This window comes from Xiphophorus maculatus, chromosome 14 (genome assembly GCF_002775205.1).
Source record: "Xiphophorus maculatus strain JP 163 A chromosome 14, X_maculatus-5.0-male, whole genome shotgun sequence".
Lineage (NCBI taxonomy): Eukaryota > Metazoa > Chordata > Actinopteri > Cyprinodontiformes > Poeciliidae > Xiphophorus > Xiphophorus maculatus.
In genome coordinates, this window is record NC_036456.1 from 2,958,381 (window position 1) to 2,981,383 (window position 23,003).

Here is a 23,003-nt window from a genome sequence, read left to right on the forward strand (position 1 = left end):
TTCCTGGTATCTTTACGGAAACCCAACCATTACAGACCAGCAAGCGTGAAAATAGCGAGTTGCGTCTCATGTCAAATTTCATAGATACAAATGAGTTGGTCAACCTGTGATTCATAAACCACTGCGTAGGTGTAAGAGGAAAAGGAAATGGTAAAAGAGCTATTGATTAAAAAATAAAAATAAAAAAGGAAACGAATGCTGTCATGTTTTGCATGTGGCATTCAGACCTTGATCAAACTGGCCAGGCTCAAGTTGATGCTCCTGGCTTCCTCCGGGATTTCCATGTGACGGATGGTGATGTGGGGCATAATGGACAGTACCAGGGACTGCAGCGCCTGGTGAAAGCTGTCTGGGAAACGTTGGGCCCGTGGCATCTGAAGAGATGGGCAGAACACCTTTCCATTACATGTACTTCAGTCAGAATGGACGTAAAGCTGCAGTGTGTAACTTTGATAAAAAGTTTTCTACATATTTGTTAAAGCTGTCACCTTGTCGTGACCGTATAAGACAGATAATCTGTGAAAAGATGGAGCTCCTTTACCTCCTCCATGAGCTGCTATTACCACCACTGCTCCTGACCAAAAATAACTCATCAGAGCCAGGAGGAGGGGCTTAGTGCTGTCAATCAACCTTCTGAACGCCTTTCTCAATGTGCTAACGGGGGAGAAATAACTTACTGCTACAGGAAAACCGCCTATCCATTATCAATGGTGGCCATTCTAACTAGATGTCAATCATAGATGTGATTGACAGCTCTAAGACCCGCCTCCTGGCTCTGATTGGTTGTTTCTAGTTAGCACTGGGAGAAGATTATCACAGATTATCTGTCTCATATGCTGTCACAACATAGACACAGTTTCAACAAATATATAAAATAATATTATATATACACATACAGTATATATACATGTACACGCCTACACACATGCATACACACACACACACACATATATATATATATATGTGTGTGTGTGTGTGTGTGTATATATATGTATATACAGTACCTTTACTATGGGACATGTCAAATTAATGCAATTGCACTGTGTATAAAACTTGTTGGATTTTCCAAAAAGTGTAGCTGCTTAAAGGTTCGGGCCTGGTTAAAGTAGGATTAAAGAGACCAACTGACATCTGCATTCACCACCTGGAAACATGTTGGACACTCTACAATCTCCCTAACATGCAACACTCTGTAACGGCAACTTGCATAACCAAAACTATGGGGTTGATAATAAAGTCTGGAAACGTATATACCGGTACTTCCACATACTTATCTCACCCTGGAAAATAATTAAATCCTATTCCATAGTTTCCCTTTCTCTGATGGAAAGTTGGACCTGAGAACTATTCCTCCTGACTGTCTGTAATTGCTTGTATTTTACTCAGTAAAGATATCAGAATGTTTGACCAACTCAATGAGATACAACATCCTAAATGTACTTTGAAACTTTGTCTTTTATACCTTCATTTTTATAAATCTGCCTTACTTTGATTGAAAAGAATTGTTAGATACTTAATTTTATTCTAAGACCCGAGACTCCAAAGCTGAATGTCAAAAACAACCAAATGCCATCACAATACACCACTTTTAAAATCCAAAAACGAAAACTGAAACCATGGAAACACAGAACAAAATAACTAACCCTCTTTCTCCCTCATTAAGCCTAAGTTTCCAGTTTAAAGTGCTGCTGGTTAGCTCCCAGATGAAACCCAGATTCATGACACTGCAATGCACAGTATGCACATGAGTAATAAACCAGTAGAATCCTTGAGTGGGAGGTTTGTGAAAACATAATGGTGTGTTTTCGTCACACTACATGCAGTGTGCCGCAACTTGTCAGACACACACCAGAAAAGAATATCTGGATTGGCGGGGATTGTCACTGAATACCAACCTTCATGCGGTTCCCTTCCTGCAGGTACTGGGCCATGGACTTTGCCATTGTTTCAAAGAAGAACCATGAGTACTAGAAAGAGAGGTGAAGAGAGAAAGGTCACAAGCTAACCTAGAGTCAGAACTTCCTCCTACACAGTTTTCCTAAGAATAGCCGTCACCACAGATAAAGAAACGGTGATGGGAAAACACGTCAAATACCGAGACGGCAGGCAGAAACATGTTGAAGGACTTTTCATCTTGCTCAGGCTGCGGATTCCAACAGATTTAAACTCTAGTATTCCCCCTGCTGTTCAGAGCTGGTATTACACACCCTGAGCAGTTTATTGCTGGTGTTGAAATCTGCAGTTTGCTTAAGAGTGGCTGTTACAGCGGTGGCCAGCACTTCGTGAGTGGTAGACGAGCTTCCTGATGCTGGAGCGTTGGCCACAAAGACGTACTGAAACCCAAAAAAATAAAAACAAAAAACAGCTCATTAATCTTAACATTTAAATAGAAACAACCAAACATAACCTGCTACTGCTTTGGTGACAGAAATAACTGGAGGAATATGGATATGGACTGTAGGTCACCTTAACGAAGGAGCGCAGGTAGTGTTCCAGTCCTTCCTCGTGACATTTGGACACTACGTGTATGATTACACTGAAAGGACAGAGTGGGAAATGTTAAAAACATATACTGATTATATTAGGTATGACGGTTCAATACCTTGGCAACAAAATCAGCGAATCACATGGCAGCAACTCAATGTATTGATAAATCTAGATGTGGTGAAGGTATCTTCACACACAATCATCCGAAAAAGTTGTGTAGACAGAAATGCCTATGTTGCTATCAGGGAACACTTCCAGCCTGGCTTAAGATTATGACCGGCAACAGTTGCTCAAGCAATCACTCCCTACAAACATGTTAATGGCACTTCTGGAAGCACCACACAACCTTGAAGCAACGCAGCTCCAGATGGTCACTTTGCCACCTCTTCTTGAATGCTGTTAGTTTTAGACCAGAGTACACACTGGCTTCCAAATAGATTCCCCTTTGCTTGGTCAGTCAGCAGATTTTCCTCTTGGATGTGCAATAGGAGTGTTTTTGGTCGGCAACGAGCAGAGTGTGCCAAATGAACGGGATGGATAGAGTGGAAGATCCTCAATAACTCACCGCAGGGAATTGACAGCAATCTCGTGGGTTTCTTTGGTGGCGGCTGTGAGCACCTCAAACAGCTGCATCAGCACCGTTGGGAGGAAGGTGATGACGATGTGAGTCTCAACGGCATGTAGGCACTACAGGAGGAAACAGTGACAGAAGATAACAGACAATAAAAACTCCTGAGAGGACTGGAGGCAATGTGGAAACGCTGGAGCTGATCACTTCCGTGTGTTTTGGGATTGTATGAGTAAAGCGCTGAGGGTGAATATTCCATTCACATTTGACGCTCTGCACATGGGAAGAGGGATGGAAAGGTGAACAAGAGCAGCCGATAAATATATGTAGAGGATTATGGTGGTAGCAAGCAAAAAAGCCAAGATCGGGTTGACGTAATGCAGAATATTTGTGTGATGGAAAATGTAAGAATTATTGGAAAAATTGGCAGGGTTTTATTTCACCATGGAGATCAGACTATGTTGAATAATATTGTGGGTTTGGGGAGTAATTTTATTTTATTTTAAATTGTGGTGATTTGGACTAGAAGAACGGAGAAGAAAGCCTAATTTTATAAATGTGACAGGGAGTTTTTGCGTTCCATTCAGATCCCTTGCATGTTTTATCCTGTGCTCCACTGATGTTGCTGGATTCTTCGCCACAAAGAATAGAATAGAATGAGAGAAGGTAGTTGAATCCTACAAAACAGAAAAGGGGTAAAATGATCTCCAACAAGTTGGGAATCGTATTCAGTACTGTCCAAGCTCAAATTAAGAAGTGGAAAATGTGAGGAGAAAACATTGAGGATCTAAAGAAAACCCAACAAATGACTTCAGACAAGAAGGATTCTCTGGAAAAAAAGCAGGGTGACCTCTCTGTACGGAGGCTCTCTAAAAGGAGCCTCAGTAGCCGTAGCCAGGGGTCACGGCTGCTCACCTTCAGGTATTTGATGAGTTCTGCTGGGTTGCCGTCTGACATGGTCTTCATCAGCTGGCAGTGCTGGAAGAATTTATGCAGATGGAGATCCTGTGGGAAGACATAAAGCTGAACCATCTCATCTCTTGTGTCTTGCTTCACTTTATATACATCGGCTAATGAACGGAGTCTGACCTGAGGATATATTGTTGACGCTACACGGCTCTTCACTTTAAACAGTGGCTTGGCATTTTCCACCCACTTTATATCTGGCTGGGACTGTTAGCAGAAGGAAGCAGAATATGGTTGGCCACTCAGGTTTCTGGGGGGCGGTTATCATTTTATTTAGATACTCCGCACAGGACGCAGACGGACTGAGCTTCTGAATCAGGTATTCAGATTGGTGAGAGAACGAGGATGTACCTTCCTGCTGTCCTGACACAGATACCCAGCAGGCAGAGCAGCAGCGACAGGCAGCTGGAGCTCCGATGACTGCATCCTCCCGTCTTTGAGCAGAGGCATCCAGGAGTATCCCACTGAAGAACATGAAGATGAATCAAATGAACAGAAGGTAAGTCACGCGACATGGAACAGTAGTGATACGTCAACACAACAGTCTGAAGGCTGTTTATACATCTTTATTTCTACAAATAATAATAAAAAATAATAATTGATGGGAATTTGAGCGCTACTATCACAACAGAATAATTCTCCATCCAGCAGCTCAGATTCTCTGTAGCTTTTTGCCTCCACATGTTTCCTTCTCCACACACTCAGTTACACCAACTGATTGCATTTATATTGAAATGTTACTCGTTCTGCTTTTTTTTTTATATATTTCCTGACGGAAACAGTAATATTCAGTTGAAAACAGAAGTTTGCACACAATAACTAAAATGACACATAGATCTTTGTCTCTCCCTGAAATGCTAAATCAGGCAAAGCTTCTTGTGTTTTAAGTGAGAATTACCTAAATTATTTATATTTGCTAAGTGCCACAAAAATGAGAGAAGGAATATATCAGAGTTATTTATTAATTACCTTATTAATTTAAATCCTTTATGTACTGCACAGACATCAACCACTTTCGCAATTAAGTTATTAGGAGTACCTCAAGTGTCACTTTTAGGCCCAAGTCTAGGCCACATCATGTGAACATCTGACATTTTAATACTATGAATGTTTGAACATGCTTGAAATAATTAAATAAAAATGTTACTAGCTTTAAATTTATATTTTTCTCAATTCTTGTGGCTTCTTTGGGGGATAAAATCTAAACCGAGTGGTCCTTTGCAGTTGCGACATTCCACACACTAACATCACAATTTGACATATTGTGCGCCCTCCGTTAATCCCAGTAAATTCTGCTTTTCTGAATCACTTTGTACGGACATGCAGACTCACCCAGTGACTCCACTCCGTCTCTCTTCTTGCTGCTGGCCTTGCTGCTGGACTCACAGCTGACGTGGTAAAAGGTGAACAGGATGTGGTGTCTCTCGTGCACGTGGACCGGCAGCTCGATTTTAACCTGCACGCAGTGGAACAGCAGCATTTCAGTTTTATACAGACGCTAAGTACGGAATCGGACCCATCTCCCCAAAAAGGCCCTTCCTCTATAGCTTGTGATGGTCTCGACTGAAAAACTGGCCAAGGAGTCTATGACACTTTACTTTGAAACCTTTGAGAGCCTTTTGGGGGACAAAATGATTAATTAATAGGAGAACACATTTTCCTCCACTTAGCCAGCAAATGGAGGGGGTAGAGTGAATAAATCAGGTAGGATTAGACTTCAATATGTCCATTATGGTGATGGTCTTTATATGATTACTTGCAATTTCCTTTATTTTGGGAACTTGTCCAATACTTACATGTGAAACCGAGCTTATCCACGTCCACAAAGGTCTGTAAAATCAGCAAGTGTTCATTTTTGCTTTGCCATGAGAGAGGACTAATTATTTTGAATGTGAAAAATAAAAGACTAAAAGGAACTGATTTTTTTTTTTCTAGTTAATTTGGTCAAGTGTAGTGTTTAGTTGAACAGGCTCAGTTTTAACAACCAACTCAAGTCCAACCTAAAACTGAGCTCAGAATGAAAAACAAAAACGTCCTTTAAAACAAACCACATAATGAGCATCTGTGGTTTCTCTTAAACAGTAACTCTAAATAATGACCCAATAGAGTCCATATTCTTGCCTTATTTATAGTGCGGTGCCCTACCAAAGTGCATTGTTTCCTTTTTTCTTTCATTAACAGAAACAGCTATATTTTAAAGCAAAAAACAAAAAAATGTAAAAAAAAATCTAGTAGACAGAAATCTACTTTTAGGAGGGAAAAGCAGCATCTCAAGAGTAGATTTTATTGGGCACTGTGAAAATTAAAAGTTTGACAAAAATTCAAGTTGAGATGAAAAACATAAACTAAATTTAAATCAAAGGCAGGAGCATTTTATTCTTTTATTGTCTTTTACATAACAGAATAAAGCATTTAGTGTGAAACCTTAAACATCCTGTGTTTTTTTATATATTTTTCCAAAACTAAATGACAAAATCTAAACCAGTCTATAAAAAGCAGGCTATAAAATAATCTCTTGCCACATCTGATTTAAAACTTTCTACCTACCTATGGATATTTTTTTTCAAGAGATTGCATGTGAACAAAAAGCAAAACCGATTATTAATAAAAGCCAATATCTACGATATTATTTCGACCTCTGCTGCACGCTTTGACCCCACATGCTCCTGTGACACAGCAGAACACTTTAGCTCCACTAGAGGGCAGCAGCAGCAAAGGAAAAGCTGTTTGCCTGTGATTCACATGGCGATTTTATGACAGGAAATGAAACATGATGCAGAAAACGGCTGGAGCTGGTGGGAAAACTCTAGATCTGGGAAGCAACAGAGACTGAATTCTCAACTGCAGTCAATTTTTAAGATTTGCTGTTTTGGAAAAATTTGGAGTAAGACGTATTAGAAATTTGCATGAGATTGTGACGGCTAAACAAGCCCGTCTAGATTTACATTTTATACAGGAACAAATCCTTGATCATGGCGTCATTTTTGGAGAAACTCCTCCATAAGAGCTGAGGCAGGTTATGTTAAACCTGCTCAAGATCCTAATCCCCATGATTCCACAGCCATATGGACCCCACTGACCTCCCGCCCCCCTTGTTCTTTCACTCAGCTCCAGGCGCAGTGAGTGCTGAGGAATCAGTGAGTTCACAGCTCTGTCCTCAGGCAGATTTATGGGATTATCTCAGGCTGCTCAGACATTTCAGTAACGAGCAAATATCCTGATCGGTTTGAAGAAAGCCCAGCCCGCCTGAGCGAACGTCTTACTCCACATTTTATAGTTTGCAGTCGGGACACCAGTCAAAATGGAGGGAACAGAGTCTGACCTCGTCGTAGAAGTCGGGGCTCTGGTTGTGGTGCAGGACGGCTGCGTAGGCGCCGCTGGCAAAGAGCGAGTCCCCCGGCTTGCCGTAGATGCACTGAGAAGGAAGTAAAACACACAATGAGCCGTGAGATTCACTGAAACCTGAGGTTAAGAAGAAGTACAGCAAGGCAACTGGGCAGTTCAGGAGTTAAAAGATTAAGTCCAAGTGAACAAAAGTGTTTTATTCTGCAACAGCATAATCAGAATGATTTACACAGATTGAGCCACGCCGTAATGCTTGAAGATTCTTTCAGTATTTTGTTAGGTAAAGACAGAACGCAACATATTATTGAAAGAATAATATGTTTATGCCGTATGGAGGCAGAAACGGGACAGAATTATCGCATGTGTGAAAACAAAAACTAGTTGAAATTGAAAAGAGAAAAGTTTCAACAAAATCTTACATTTTGAACTTTCAATCTGGAAAAACAAAAGAATGTGTCCAGAATAAGAAGAGATTAAACGACATCTTTCTTTCAGCTGGTTTTTCATTTTTAAATTCATGTCAGTTTCAGATTTTATGTTTTCAGATTTTTGTCAGTTTCAACCAACAAGTAGAGACTGACTGGCATTTTTACATATTTTCAATGCAATAGAGCTCAAGATGGACATCTGTGAACACAAATTATCAACTGACTTTAGATGTGGACTTTGACTGGGCCATTCTAAAAGCAGCAATAGGATGTTCTCACTCTTCAGTCCTAAGGGTGGCTTTATTGCATCTTTCAGATGGATGCCTGCATAAAATTGTGTGGACATGTTTATGTTCACAATCTCACAGGTTTTCAGTAGTTTATGTGTTTTTTGTTCCTGCAGATGATTTCAGGATTCAAGGTTAAACTCTGACTCCTCAAACTATAACATTTTAATCTTTTTAAACTTAGAATTTACAACTTTTATTATGACACTTTCAATCAGTAGTGAATACAGTCATAATGTAAGACATGTATTTTTTGCTTTTATTTGGAGTAAAAGACATATCCCCAGTATGGACTAAAATTAGGGCCAATAAAAAAAGATTTTTTTTTTCTACTTTTCTCAAATTTCAGTTTTTTTCCTCAGAATTCAGTTTTTTTTCTAAAAATTCCACTTTTTCTCAGATGTATTCATTTTTCCTCAGCTTTCTGACTTAATTCTCATAATTCTGATTTTCTTTTTTGCTCACTTTTGCTTTTTTTAAAGCTAAACTTTAAAAAAAAGTTTAGCTTTTTTTTAAAGCTAAACTTTTCTGAAAGTTTGTGAAAAGTATCATTTTTGCTAGGAAATGGATGCCAACTACAAACCCAAACATCGTATCACATACTTTCACTTCCCACCTCTGTACAGTTAAACTAAATCAAACCGATCTAAGCCGAACCGGAACCTTCATCATCAGAGGCTTCATGGAAAAACATGGTCATGCGTGCGGGACTCAAGCAGCCGCTGGTCACAGTGTTTCTAATGAGGAGAGATGAACAAGAATTCCACACCGCTCCGACGAGCTGCGGCTTTAATTAGGACGTTAACAAATGCTGTCATATGAAATGAAGCCGTCCTAGCCAGAGACAGCATGGCTGGAATTGGGCCAAATGGCTCCAGAGGCATTCTGGGTGTTTAAATCCCACCAGGTTAGAGGCAGAGATGGAAGGTTTTTTGATGCTGCAGGAGCCGAGTACAGACACACGCCTGGAGGCCCAGCGCTCTGCGGCGGGCAGGGCGATGGCGGCGGGCAGGGCGATGGCGGCCGTGATTACCTGACTCAAGATGAGGGTGGAGGAGCGGCTGCTCCAGATTTTATCACCGCTCTCTCCCGACATGTCGTCCTGTTAGAGCTTGCACCGTATCGCACACAACCCCAACACCAAGCAGCTTCCACTCAGAGAAAACCTGACCCGACTCGTCACATTTTCACCACCGGAAACGCGATCCCAGCTGATGTCTCATGTGGCTGGAAGCTGACGGCGAACGAGTGACCGCATCGCTAGCTTACAGCCGAGGGGAAATTCCCTCGGCGTCCATCAGCCACCAGCCTACGTTCTCTCAGGCACGTTGGAGTCCAACACAAAAACGCCACTCTTCCAGTTGGCCCCGATTACATCTCCTGGCAGGTGTTGCTGCTGGCTCCTGCTGCTTGAACAAAACTATTTCCACCGGCTGAACCTGAGGTGACGTGCCGGGCGTGTGGGGGGTGTTTCAGCTGAGAAGCGACTCGCCTCACTGCTTTTTCCTTCATCAGCCTGACTCGGCTTAATCAAAAGCATCAAACGTGAATGTTTTTGAAAAGTGAGAAATAAAACAACCACAGAGAAAGAGGAAAAAAACGCAACCATTCATCTCCCAGCCATAATAACAAAGGCTGGGCGGGAGTCAGATTAGATCTCTCTTCTTGACAGAATTAGTGATGTTCCTTTAAAAAGTTCTGTTTCCTGACAGACCCAGATTCTAGGTATCATCATTATATTTTGGTTTGGACTGAGGTCGTGACATTGAGTGTTTGTCCACTTTATCCATTGTAAAACCAGTTTCATGTGTTTGGGACGCCTGACCGGGTCCAACCAGAGATGATTCTTCTCTACAAAAAACACCGGCAGCGAAACAGCCCCCCATCATGATACTGCCACTCCCACACTTCACAGTTCAAATCCAGCCTCCAGCTAATCAAACAGACTTTTGTGGACCAAATAGGTGAAAATTTGTCTGATTTTCAAGCAGAATTTTCTTTTTCGTCACCAGCACCCTCTCGCCCACACATAAACCTTCGTAGTGTCTGCTGGTCTAACGGTTTATAGTTATAGCTGCAGTTTTCTGGCTGATCACCAATCTTTAAAAAGTCTGACATTCAGATTCTGATTGGCCAATATCGATTTTTCTTGTCTGAAATGTTGCTAAACGTAGTAAGAAAACCACTAAGCTGCCCACAATGGGGTAGCTGTGACCCAGTGGACGGGTCAGTCAGTCGTCTCTCTCCACAAAAGGGAACACTGGCTGATTTTCAGGCCTTTGCAGAGGTGGGTAAGATCAGTTGATCAGATCGGTTTCTCAGGTAAGTATTGGCTGATCACCAATCTCCCAAAATTAGCTAAATCTGTACATCCAAAGTTCTTAATATTGAGAAAAAGAGGTATTTAAAACTGCTAAATGTACTTCATTTACACAATAAACATGGTGTTACACGCAGAGGAACTCTATTTACCAGTTAGGTGACTTCTGAAGGTAACTGGTTGCACTGGATTTCATTTCAGAATACTATTGCAAAGGGGGCTGACTTTGCTTTAGAGACTCACCTTTAAAGGGACAGAACCTTCCTCATCTGAATCTTTGAACTGCATGCAGACAGCGATGTTCCGAGCCTGAAGGAGGAGAGAGGAACAGTCAGTGACCCGCTGAGCCCAATTTGTCACATCTGCCTCACTGTGGCCCTCACTGTCGCCTCACACACACACGGTTCTGGTCGGCTTTACCTTGGTGAAGGCCTTCTGGTTGTCGTATTTCAGCTGCAGGGGGTAAATGTAGAGCTGGTTCTTGTAGGTGGTGAAGGGGTAGTTGTACTTGGCCTCCACGGGGAGGAACTCCTCGATCTCCACGGAAACCCGCTCGCAGCCGTCCTCGAAGGGTTTGACGGGGATGTAGGAGGACGTCACCGTGTCTGCGGCACAGAGAGCTCCGTCAGGTCAGAGGGCGGAGAAAATCAGAGCTGACTTCTGCTTTACTGATTCCATTATCCACCAATTGAGGGGATCAACAGTGGAGCCATGTAGCAGTGCAAACCCAGATGCATAAAAACAGAAGAAAGCATCACAAGGTGCTGAGCTGCTTTCTGAACTGTCTTTTAGTGCTTTTTATGCACTCCCATCAACACACCAGAGGATCTCAAACTGCCACACGTTCTTATTTCCATTTGGACTGTGTCAATCAGCCACAATATGACCTACTTTTCTCCTAATCATCACCAGAAACACAAGTTGCATGTTCTGAAAGATCACTACTTGTTTGATCTTTGCAGTCTTTCAATGTAATCGTGGTGATCTAGAAACGTAGGCTTCCTCTTTTCTTTTGTGCTCCAGATAAAAGTACCATCAGCTGAACGAGGAAACGAGAGAACACAGAACTTTGTTACAGCGCCTTATTACCGCTTGGACTTTCTCACATTTTGTCACTAAAAACTAAGCCACAGCTCAACTCGAGACAGTACAGAGCTAAAATGACACATAATTTTATTATACTTATTTACACAAATAGAATATATTTTTCAAACCCCTTTACTTTAGTTGTCTACATTGTCTTCAAATTCACCTCATTACTAAACTGATGACTAGAAACTTAGTGGTGCTAACACTAAAGCACTATTTATAAACCTTAGTTCCGCTAACAGTAAAGCTCTACACCAACCCAGTATTTAGCAGAAGCTAACGCTAATAATTGACATGCTCTGTAATACCCTCAGACATTGCATTTATGTTTATATCTTGTTCTCTTCTGTCTTTGTTTTATTTTGCTCCTTTGTGTTTCTCGTTTGAAATAAAGTTGTTGGGAGGACAAAAAGGCAGCAAATAAAACAGCTGCGTAAACATTCTTCGTGCACTTCAAAATAAAAGCATGAATATAAACATTTAACTAATTACTGGATGAATTCCTAACAACCAATGTCCAAGTTTATACAATGGAAAGTTGGGTGTGCTGTGGTGGCACAACCCACATATGGAGGCCTTAGTCTCCGACGTGGCCGTCGCAGGTTCGATTCCCGGCCTGGTGACCTTTGCCGCATGTCTTCCCCTTCTCCCATTACCCACTTTCCTGTCAATTAACTATCAAATAAAGACCACTAGAGCCAATAAAACCTTTAAAAAAAAAACCCAGTAAATTACAACTTTATAATTTATCAGGAAAATTTAATTTGTAGAAAGTTAGCAAAATGCTAAAGCGTTGAGTAAAAATTTAGCTCTGCTATTAGCGCATTAGAGGAAGTGTGCTCACCACTGGTAAATAAAGTAGGTAGGGACTGAAAAGATTTCATGCTCTGAAAAGATCAAAAGGTTGATAAACTAAGTATTGACCCAGGGGGCTGAATACAAATGCACTCCACACTTTTAAGATTTGTTTTTGTAAAAAAATAAAAAATAATAAAATAAAAAAACAATTTAAAAAATGTAAATTTCACAAATATGTGCTACTTGGTGCTGATCACATAAGATCCCAGGGGAATCCATTAAAGTTTGAAGCATTGTTCTATTCTTGTGGCTAATAAATATGATAATGATAATAAAACAACACTCAGCAGGCTGCTATGAAAATATGAACATACTTGAGAAATCAGGCGGGACACATTCAATGGTCACATTCAGCTGTCCTGGAATGATCTGAAGTTTGCTCTTCTCAGGTCTGAAAAGCAAATAAAATTAATTTTTTTTTAAAAATTTAAAAAAGGGATTTTCTGAAACTAAATAACAGTACAAATACTGGACAGTTTGGATTTTCCAAAGAAAGTGACATATATGAGCGAGGCACTTGCTCTGCTGCCAGGTCAAACTTAGACTTAAAGAGAATTAGGGCCCTCCACATGAAGTGATGATGGTGACTCACTTCCTGCTGTCGGCCAGCAGCTTCAGCAGGTCGTCAGTGGAGATTTTGCTGCTGTCCTGGCGATAGAGAGGAGAAAACTTCCCATCCATGTCCAGGCTGCCCTGAGCGTCCTTAAACACCTGCCTGGGTCAGAGCAGACGGCTCAGCGTCAAGATCCAACACACACACACACACACACACCGCACAGACCAACCACACACCCCAACCCGCTGCCTTACTTGGCCGCCCAGGCAAAAGGCATCCTGTACTGGCCCAGGCGTTGGCAGGTCTGCTTGGCAGCTTTCAGCACCTTCTGAGCCGTCTGGGGAAACATGGGAGGAGACGTGAACACGGAGCAACGTGTGAGTGTGTAAAATGTGCTGAGTGTGAAGAGCAGCAGGGGGGAACCTTGTTGGCGTCTGAGGTCTTGATGTAAGGCTCGGTGCAGTGGGTGATCCCGTTCTGCAGAACCTTCTCCACTCGGGCCACCAGGAAGATATACGCATGAGGGTTGGTCACAGAGAAAATGGCCTGGGGATGAAAAACGAGAGAAGAAGAAAGAGGAGGAAGAAGATGAATGGCTGCAACCAAGTCTGCTTTTCACTAAAAGTCACTGAAAGTTTTTGGTCCTTTTGAAATAATTTTTATTTTAAATAGATAAGACATATATTTTGTTTTGCGTCTAACAATTTCCACTTTGGACACCCATCGTTCTATATGGTTACTCTGGAGGAGCCGCAGAGAGTCAGAGCTCAGGTGGAAGAATCTGTCAACAGGAAACTATGCGCTAGAAATGCCTCAAACATGGAAAAGACACATAATAAAGTCTGTTTAAAGGAGGGAGGGAGGAAGGAAAGAAGGAGCAAAGGAAGGAACCAAAAAAGGAAAGAAGGAAAAAAGGAAGGAATGAAGGAAAGAAAGAAGGACGGAGGGAACACAGGAAGGGAGCATCTTTTCTTAAGGCACTCCAGACCTAAATCCAGTGGAGAATGTTTCCAGACCTGAGAAGTGCCGCTCACAGGCATCCCTCCATCCAATCTGCATGGATGGAGGGAAAATGAAGAGGAAAGAAACAATCATCCGAATGCACCCAGCTGCTGACCTATTCTATAGAAACTCAGGTAAAAATGTCAGCTTCTGAGAACAAAGCTGGTAGAAACAACTAAACCCACAGAGAATGCTGCTTCTAGAAAGCTGAATAAAACACTGTTTTCTTTTTCTGCTCTTTTCTTTCATTATCACACATTATGTAAAACAATAAACTCTATGGTTGGAACACATCAAACAAATAAGCAGATATGAACACGTTTGTTTATTTTCTATTTTTCATAGTTGATGGAGACCTACAGTGACATCACACGCCATCAGGTCACAAACAAGAGCAGAGGAAGCAGCTGAGGCTAAAGTAAAACTGCAGGAAAACCGCAAGGGAGCAACATGTATATTTGGTCGGGTGTGAAGAGTTCTTGCTCGAGGTTTCAGTTTCAAACACTCTGAAGAGGAAAGAAACAAAAACATCTTCCGAACGCACCCAGCTGCTTCAGCTCTGACATGATCGTTACCCAGCAGCCGGTTTAAAAATGCTGCAAAAAGTTTGGTCTCAAGAGCCACAAACTAGTCCTTGCAACCATCACAACAAAACACGAGCTGACACTCATCGTCACATGAGGCCTTGCAGAAGCTAGAGCTGCAATTACCAGAGCAGACAGGAGGTGGAGGCTGCGTGCCTGGACCACACCCAGCCCGACTCCGTTACACTGGGCTCTGTTAACGCTGTAATCACCCAGGAGGAACGGCGAGCCGCTTGTTGACCTTTCAGGCCGAGTGGACCAGTCCAAGCAGAGTGCCGGCTGGCTGCTGCTGCAGCGCCACACATTCAAATATCACAGCGTTCTGCTGAGTTTCAAAGAGAATATTTTGCGATTCAGGAAAAAAATGACTTGAATGTTTAAAACTAAAAAAAAAAAAACAGCATGATACTGCCACCGCTCTGTTTCACCAGGCAGATGGGATGTTCAGGGACTTCTGGGTTTAAATGTAGCCTCAACTTTAGTGTCATCTGACCAGGTGTCCAAACTTTTCACCACATTTCAAGTCACATAATTAAAAACACTCGTACACTCGTCTAAAAGACAACAACAAATATGTATATAAAATCTCTGTACCAATAAGTACACATTCATATAGATGTAATAGAACAAAGTAGTCAGGCCTTTGGGAAAAAAAGGATCTGCAAGTAATTATGGACTCAAAATATAAATTGGAAAAAATCCAACAAGAGGGATATACTGGTCACTAAAATTGCAAATATTTGAGATTCCCTCTAAAAAAACATTTATAGATATTTTAATAGTTCAAAACACCAATTATACCTAAATATGTATTAATATTCACAACGGAAACAGTCTTAGCCCTACCATACAAGCTAAGGGTCCACAGTCTTCCTTGTCACTGCTCCTGAGGTTAGAGCCAATCAGAGTCAGGAAAAATAAATGCTGTTCAAGGATTGGCTGCTTTGCCATCACCAGACAATAGCGTGTGAAGTAGCATTGATGCTAGCCATTTCAGCTGTGAATCTTTTCAGCTCCTCCAGAATTATCACAGGCAGCTGTATTTATACAGAAATTAAGTTGCAGTTTTATTTAGGGTTGTGAGAGTAAAGGGGGCTGCATATAGACGCTCTCCCTTTTACCATATTTTTATTTGTGAACAATATTGAAAACTAACTATGGTGAGTTAGTGTATTCAATAAAAATCATGACCAAATGTATTGAAACTTTGGACTGTTTTCTGACAAAACAAGAAAAACTGTAAGAGTTCTGAACCCTCCTGCAGTGTTTCTAGTTCACTTGGGTCTGGTGACATGGAAAGAATCAAACTGACGGCTGCTGAGAAGAAAGGAAAAAGTAAGAACAAGCTGTGCGTGCCGCTGAGCTCACAGCCAAAGCCAGCGGTCACAAACAGGCTTCATTTTTCCAGAGCCTTAAACACTGAAGGTAGATCAAAGGAACTTCTATCATCAAAAATCTGCCTCGCTACAGATGGGGAATTAAATCAAAAAAGAGAAAAGTTTAATAATCTTCCACATATTCAGAGATGGAAAAGTAGGACAGAGATTCATCAAACCAGTAGAGGACGTCCAAACAAACTAGTAAGTTAGAGGAACTAGTCAGAAACATGAGTTACACTAACACTAAGCGCTAATACGAAGCATTAGCTTCCACTAAATACCAACATGGTATTTAGTGGAAGCTAATGCTAAAGCACTACACCAACACTGTATTTAGCAGAAGCTAATTCTAATTCGCTAAACCAATGGTGTATTTAGCAGAAGCTAATTCTAATACGCTACACCAGTGGTCCCCAACCCCTGGGCCGCGGACCGGTACCGGTCCGTGGACCAATTGGTACCGGGCCGCGCAAGAAATAATTAAATATTTCCGTGTTATGTATTGAGTCTGGAGGATCTTTTATTTTGAAAATCCTTTAACCGGACTCTGTCGGTTGCGTCTTGCGCTGCAACATTGAGCCCACAAACAGCATCCGTTTCGGTTTCCTCCCTAGGTTGGGGACCAATGGTGTATTTAGCAGAAGCTAATGCTATAGCACTACATCAACACAGCATTTAGCAGAAGCTAACACTAAAGGGCTACACCAATGCTGCATTTAGTGGAAGCTAATATTGAAGCCATAATATGGCTAAATTATTTCTCTACCTAACAACGTTACATAGTAGACTTACAACCACAAAAAAAAAAAAAACTATGTCAGAACATTAAAAAAGGTTTTGGTTTGGTAAGGCCACTGGGAAAAATCCCCATCTCATATAAGAAAATAGCAGGTACACAGGTGCAACTGCAGCAGTGAGAGCTACGCAGCAATTTAGCATCTTAGCATTTGAGGTTAGAGACTTCATTGAGCTAAAACATGAGGCTTTCAGTGCTTAGCCTGTACCTGTGTGGGGAAGCGAAGTAGAGCCTCCGACACCCTCTGGACCACAGGAAGGCCTTTCCCTTTCCCACAGTCTCCGTTCACCATGACTCCTCCTCCTCCTCCACCGCCCTCTCCCGATCCTCCACCTCCACCCTCTGAGTCAGACGACGGAGAAAGTTGACCGGAGGTGTCCGTCAGCATCTCCCGGACACACGGAGGGTTCAGGTCCACGTGGAAATCGGCCGAGATCTTGCAGTTTTTGGACAGGTCGAAAAGTGAGAGGCAGATGAAGAACGGCTCCACCTGCAGCACGGTAGAGTAGAGAGAGAAGAAAAGGTGGATTGAAAACCTCAGGAAGACACAACAATATCATTTTTAAGTAACTTTGTTATGGGCGCATTCAGAAATGAATGGAATAGCTTTACTGGAATTTACTGGAACAGCTAATGACAGAAATACCCAACAAGTTTATCCATCTACTTAAAATGCTCACATTTGGTTACTAGGTCGTTACTAGGGGTGCACAGATCAATTGACTCAAGATTTCCTTAATTTTGGTAGATCTGTAAAAGTCCTGACCTACCGATTCCGATTTAAGCAGATAACAATTTTCTTCCTTAAAAATTTGCTATAAATAGTGATAAGTCACTAAGTTGGAAACTGTGGGGTGACTATTATTGACCGTGCCATGCAGATGTGACCTGATGGGCCGGTCGGTCAGTCAGCCTTACTCCAGAGCAAAAAAGGGAGCAGTGTTTGATCTTCAGACCTTTGCGGAGGTAGATAAGATCGGTGGATAAGATCAGTTTCTCGTGTAAGAATAGGCTGATCACCAAGCTCCAAAAATGTAAAAAAATATGGGTCAATTTATTGGCCAGACGATTTATCGGTGCACCGCTAATGTCAGGCACAGATTTCAGTTCTAGAAAGAACTTTTGAGATTCGGCTGATGTCTGTGAAACGTCTTTGCTGGTACAAAAGAATTGGTCTAAATCAAAGCGTATTAATCTCTTTAATCTGCCTCAGTTATGGAAACATGCTGTGCTGCCATGGAAACAGACCAGCTTGTTGTTTCCATTTCTAAGTAAGGCAGCCTGATCCAAAAGAAATAAATCATTACATCGGCCAAAACAAGTTAGTGTCGTGATGCTCAAACGTTTTCTAAAGGTTGCTCAAGATGGACCAGTGAAGCCATTGGATACTGAATGGAAACAAGGGAGGAGAAGAGGAAGAGTGTGTGCAGCTTTGGAGCCACAAATATGATTGGAATCATTTGTCCAAGCAAGCAGCTCCTTTAATGGAAGAGGAGGAGCTCAGTCAGCTCCAGGACTGCATGAAGCTGCTCTGTTCAAGGTGAAAACTGCAGAATAGTTCCATCTTTTACATTCACACAATCCCATTCCACAAATGTTTATGCATGGGACAATTTTTTTTCTGTAAAGCGTTTCATTTTAACCACAGGACAGTGAATGCATCGTCTCAACCTCCTTGATGTGGAAGTTACAGAGGTGAGGGGGAGGGGGGGTTGGGACATGTGAAGCTTTCTCTGCAGACCAACATGAATAATGAAGGTGTATTATCTGGGGCGAGAGCTGCAGAGGGGAAGGACTGATGACCACAATCTGTACTGGTAAAAATGAAAGCAGTGTGTTGTGGGTAAATATGCACGTCTGTACAGGGACTCACATGGAAGGTGTTGGTCTGATTTGGGAAGTTGGTCTTTGTATACAGTGGAGTGCTAATGCATTAATAGCTGACCTAATTTTTCCTATAGCACTTTAGTTCACTTTGACGAAATCCCTTGTTTAGCGCACTTAGCTTTGCCTAAATCAAATTTTCTGTATAAATTCTAAAGTGCTAATTTATTCAGCCGTTTTGTAAACTTTTAACTTAAATAAAACACTTGATAATCAAAACTTCTGTTTCGAAGTTTTGATTATTGACTGTTAGGAATTCTTTCAATAGTTAGTCGTTTATATTCATGCTGCTATTTTGAAGTGGCTGAAGACTGTTTATGTAGTAGTTCCTTTTCCTCTTCTCACATAAAGTCTTCCCCCCCCAAAAAAACTTTAAATTCAAACAAGAAATATACAGGAACAAAATAAAACATGTGCGCTACAATAGAGAACAAGATATAGAAAACTAGAAAATTTCGGAAGAAATTTAGCCGGGGCCTGCCAAGGCGCGCCCGTCGGGCATGGGCCCGGCGTCGTCGCGCCACAAATCGGCGTCGACGCCAAAGGACGCCGCGACGTGATCAGTGGCACGCGGAGAACCGCAAGAACGTTAAGCGAGGCGGACGTGCACCGTTCGGTACGATTTAAAATGTTGTCAAGGCTTTTATTTTGGAAGTTTTGTTAACCTTCATTTCAAAGGGCCAAACTAATCCCATGCGTAATAGTCCTTGGGTTAAAATAGTTATATAATGCTCAAAACACAAGTAGCTGATGTAAAAATATTCAAGGCTTTTATTTTGAAATTTTCAGTATGCTTCATTTCAAAGGGCCAAACTAATACCACGTGTAACAGTGCTTTGGATGAAAAAGTCAAATAAAGCCAAAAAGAGCAATTACGTCATGTAAAATTATTCAAGGCTTTTATTTTGAAATTTTCAGAATGCTTCATTTCAAAGGGCCAAACTAATACCACGTGTAACAGTGCTTTGGATGAAAAAGTCAAATAAAGCCAAAAAGAGCAATTACCTGATGTAAAAATATTCAAGGCTTTTATTTTGAAATTATTATTATGCTCCATTTTAAAGTTCCAAACTAATCCCATGTGTAACAGTGCTTTGGATGAAAAAGTCATATAAAGCCAAAAACAGCAATTACCTGATGTAAAAATATTCAAGGCTTTTATTTTGAAATTTTCAGTATGCTTCATTTCAAAGTTCCAAAGTAATCCCATGTGTAACAGTGCTTTGGATGAAAACGTCAAATAAAGCCAAAAACAGCAATTACCTGATGTAAAAATATTCAAGGCTTTTATTTTGAAATTATTATTATGCTCCATTTTAAAGTTCCGAACTAATCCCATGTGTAACATTGCTTTGGATGAAAAAGTCATATACGGCCAAAAAGAGCAATTACTTCATGTAAAATATTCAAGGCTTTTATTTTGAAATTTTCAGTATGCTTCATTTTAAAGTTCTGAACTAATACCACGTGTAAGAGTGCTTTGGATGAAAAAGTCAAATAAAGCCAAAAAGAGCAATTACGTCATGTAAAAATATTCAAGGCTTTTATTTTGAAACTTTTGTTAAGCTTCATTTCAAAGGGCCAAACTAATACCACGTGTAACAGTGCTTTGGATGAAAAAGTCAAATAAAGCCAAAAAGAGCAATTACATGATGTAAAAATATTCAAGGCTTTAATTTTGAAATTTTTGTTAATATTCATTTCAAAGGGCCAAACTAATACCATGTGTAACAGTGCTTTGGATGAAAAAGTCAAATAAAGCCAAAAAGAGCAATTACGTCATGTAAAAATATTCAAGGCTTTTATTTTGAAATTTGCAGGATGCTTCATTTCAAAGGGCCAAACTAATCCCATGCGTAATAGTCCTTCGGTTAAAATAGTTATATAATGCTCAAAACACAAGTAGCTGATGTAAAAATATTCAAGGCTTTTATTTTGAAATTTTTGTTAAGCTTCATTTTAAAGGGCCAAACTAATACCATGTGTAACAGTGCTTTGGATGAAAAAGTCAAATAAAGCCAAAAAAGAGCAATTACGTCATGTAAAAATATTCAGGGCTTTTATTGTGAAATTTTCAATATGCTTAATTTTAAAGTGTAAAACTAATCCCATGTGTAACAGTTACTGAGTTAAATCAGTTATATACAGCCCAAAGCAGCAAGTAGTTGTAAAGGCCAGTTCTCAGTCCTGATCTGTTTCAACTGAGGATAGATAGAACTACAACGATGCGTATTCGTAGTCCTAACCAGCAGCCAATAGCCTCTTGAGTTCCGTTGCTATGGCAAATAATGGTCTCAGCAGGTGTGAGCTCTGAGCTGTGAGCTCTCAAACACACAAGTGTGTTTGAGCAAACACACTTTACTGAAAAAAAGCATTGGAAACAAATCCTTCTTGTTCGGGAACCGTAATACATATTCGAAAAGCGTTTTAAGCGTATGACAGTTCAATGTGTCTTCTGCGATAGTCCCGAGATTCATATCTGTACCTCACTCAGAGCATTTACAGTGATGAGAGAAAGAAATGTTGTGCCCAGATATGAACCGAGGTCGGCTGTCACTCTAATATGAGCAAAAATGAGAAACTTTGGGTCGCTTAGAGGCAAATTGTGGACAAACCATAACTGGTATCGACGAGCCGTCTTCACTTTCGAAGAGATCACAGACGTATCTACAAAATGAAATTTGAATGGCATTTCTAGGTGAATTTGTGACGACACAGCAAATCCTCAAAAATAGGGTATTTCTAGGATTTTTCCCATTGAGTTATAATGGGGTTTTTTTCGTAGTTTTTTGCGAATTATGTCGCCATGTTAATCCCGAATCCCACCAAAAGTAATAGCTGGAATGGCGTGAATTTTCTGCACGTTTTGATACCTCTTTTGTAGGTGTGCACGCAGCGGTATGAGCCGCATTAACGGTTACGGATGAAAAATAAAGAATAACTAGAAAATTTCGGAAGAAATTTAGCCGGGGCCTGCCAAGGCGCGCCCGTGGGGTTTTGGGCCCGGCGTCGTCACGCCACAAGTCGGCGTCGACGCTAAAGAACGCCGCGACGTGACCAGTGGCACGCGGAGAACCGCAAGAACGTTAAGCGAGGCGGACATGCACCATTCGGTACGATTTAAAATTTTCTCAAGGCTTTTATTTTGGAAGTTTTGTTAAACTTCATTTCAAAGGGCCAAACTAATCCCATGCGTAATAGTCCTTGGGTTAAAATAGTTATATAATGCTGAAAACAGCAATTACATGATGTAAAAATATTCAAGGTTTTTATTTTGAAATTATTATTATGCTTAATTTTAAAGTTACGAACTAATCACATGTGTAACAGTGCTTTGGATGAAAAAGTCATACAAAGACAAAAACAGCAATTGCATGATGTAAAAATATTCAAGGCTTTTATTTTGAAATTATTATTATGCTCCATTTTAAAGTTCCGAACTAATACCACGTGTAACATTGCTTTGGATGAAAAAGTCACATAAAGCCAAAAACAGCAATTACCTGATGTAACAACATTCAAGGCTTTTATTTTGAAATTATTATTATGCTCCATTTTAAAGTTCCGAACTAATCCCATGTGTAACATTGCTTTGGATGAAAAAGTCATATACGGCCAAAAAGAGCAATTACTTCATGTAAAATATTCAAGGCTTTTATTTTGAAATTTTCAGTATGCTTCATTTTAAAGTTCTGAACTAATACCACGTGTAAGAGTGCTGTGGATGAAAAAGTCAAATAAAGCCAAAAAGAGCAATTACGTCATGTAAAAATATTCAAGGCTTTTATTTTGAAATTTTTGTTAAGCTTCATTTTAAAGGGCCAAACTAATACCACGTGTAACAGTGCTTTGGATGAAAAAGTCACATAAAGCCAAAAACAGCAATTACCTGATGTAAAAATATTCAAGGCTTTTATTTTGAAATTATTATTATTCTCCATTTTAAAGTTCCAAAGTAATCCAATGTGTAACAGTGCTTTGGATGAAAACGTCAAATAAAGCCAAAAACAGCAATTACCTGATGTAAAACTATTCAAGGCTTTTATTTTGAAATTATTATTATGCTCCATTTTAAAGTTCCAAAGTAATCCCATGTGTAACATTGCTTTGGATGAAAAAGTCATATACGGCCAAAAAAAGCAATTACCTGATGTAAAAATATTCAAGGCTTTTATTTTGAAATTATTATTATTCTCCATTTTAAAGTTCCAAAGTAATCCCATGTGTAACAGTGCTTTGGATGAAAACGTCAAATAAAGCCAAAAACAGCAATTACCTGATGTAAAAATATTCAAGGCTTTTATTTTGAAATTATTATTCTCCATTTTAAAGTTCCAAACTAATCCCATGTGTAACATTGCTTTGGATGAAAAAGTCATATACGGCCAAAAAAAGCAATTACCTGATGTAAAAATATTCAAGGCTTTTATTTTGAAATTATTATTCTCCATTTT

At 40.4% G+C, this 23,003-nt stretch overlaps 1 protein-coding gene across 3 annotated transcripts in view; it reads right to left on the reverse strand.

Moving 5' to 3' along the window:
* The window catches only part of LOC102231679 (dedicator of cytokinesis protein 11-like), an 88,125-nt gene that overhangs the window by 38,585 nt on the left and 26,537 nt on the right, over nucleotides 1-23,003 (reverse strand). For all 3 annotated transcript variants that reach the window (XM_023346112.1, XM_023346111.1, XM_023346113.1), the window contains exons 12-28: nucleotides 16,874-17,155; nucleotides 13,328-13,450; nucleotides 13,159-13,241; nucleotides 12,941-13,063; nucleotides 12,663-12,739; nucleotides 10,822-11,006; nucleotides 10,645-10,710; nucleotides 7,344-7,436; nucleotides 5,354-5,477; nucleotides 4,373-4,485; nucleotides 4,145-4,228; nucleotides 3,971-4,060; nucleotides 3,053-3,174; nucleotides 2,467-2,536; nucleotides 2,208-2,333; nucleotides 1,896-1,967; nucleotides 228-374 (exon numbers count right to left, since the gene is read on the reverse strand). In XM_023346112.1, the coding sequence (XP_023201880.1) occupies nucleotides 228-374; nucleotides 1,896-1,967; nucleotides 2,208-2,333; nucleotides 2,467-2,536; nucleotides 3,053-3,174; nucleotides 3,971-4,060; nucleotides 4,145-4,228; nucleotides 4,373-4,485; nucleotides 5,354-5,477; nucleotides 7,344-7,436; nucleotides 10,645-10,710; nucleotides 10,822-11,006; nucleotides 12,663-12,739; nucleotides 12,941-13,063; nucleotides 13,159-13,241; nucleotides 13,328-13,450; nucleotides 16,874-17,155 (1,980 nt within the window). The remainder of the gene's footprint in view (nucleotides 1-227; nucleotides 375-1,895; nucleotides 1,968-2,207; nucleotides 2,334-2,466; nucleotides 2,537-3,052; nucleotides 3,175-3,970; nucleotides 4,061-4,144; nucleotides 4,229-4,372; nucleotides 4,486-5,353; nucleotides 5,478-7,343; nucleotides 7,437-10,644; nucleotides 10,711-10,821; nucleotides 11,007-12,662; nucleotides 12,740-12,940; nucleotides 13,064-13,158; nucleotides 13,242-13,327; nucleotides 13,451-16,873; nucleotides 17,156-23,003) is intronic.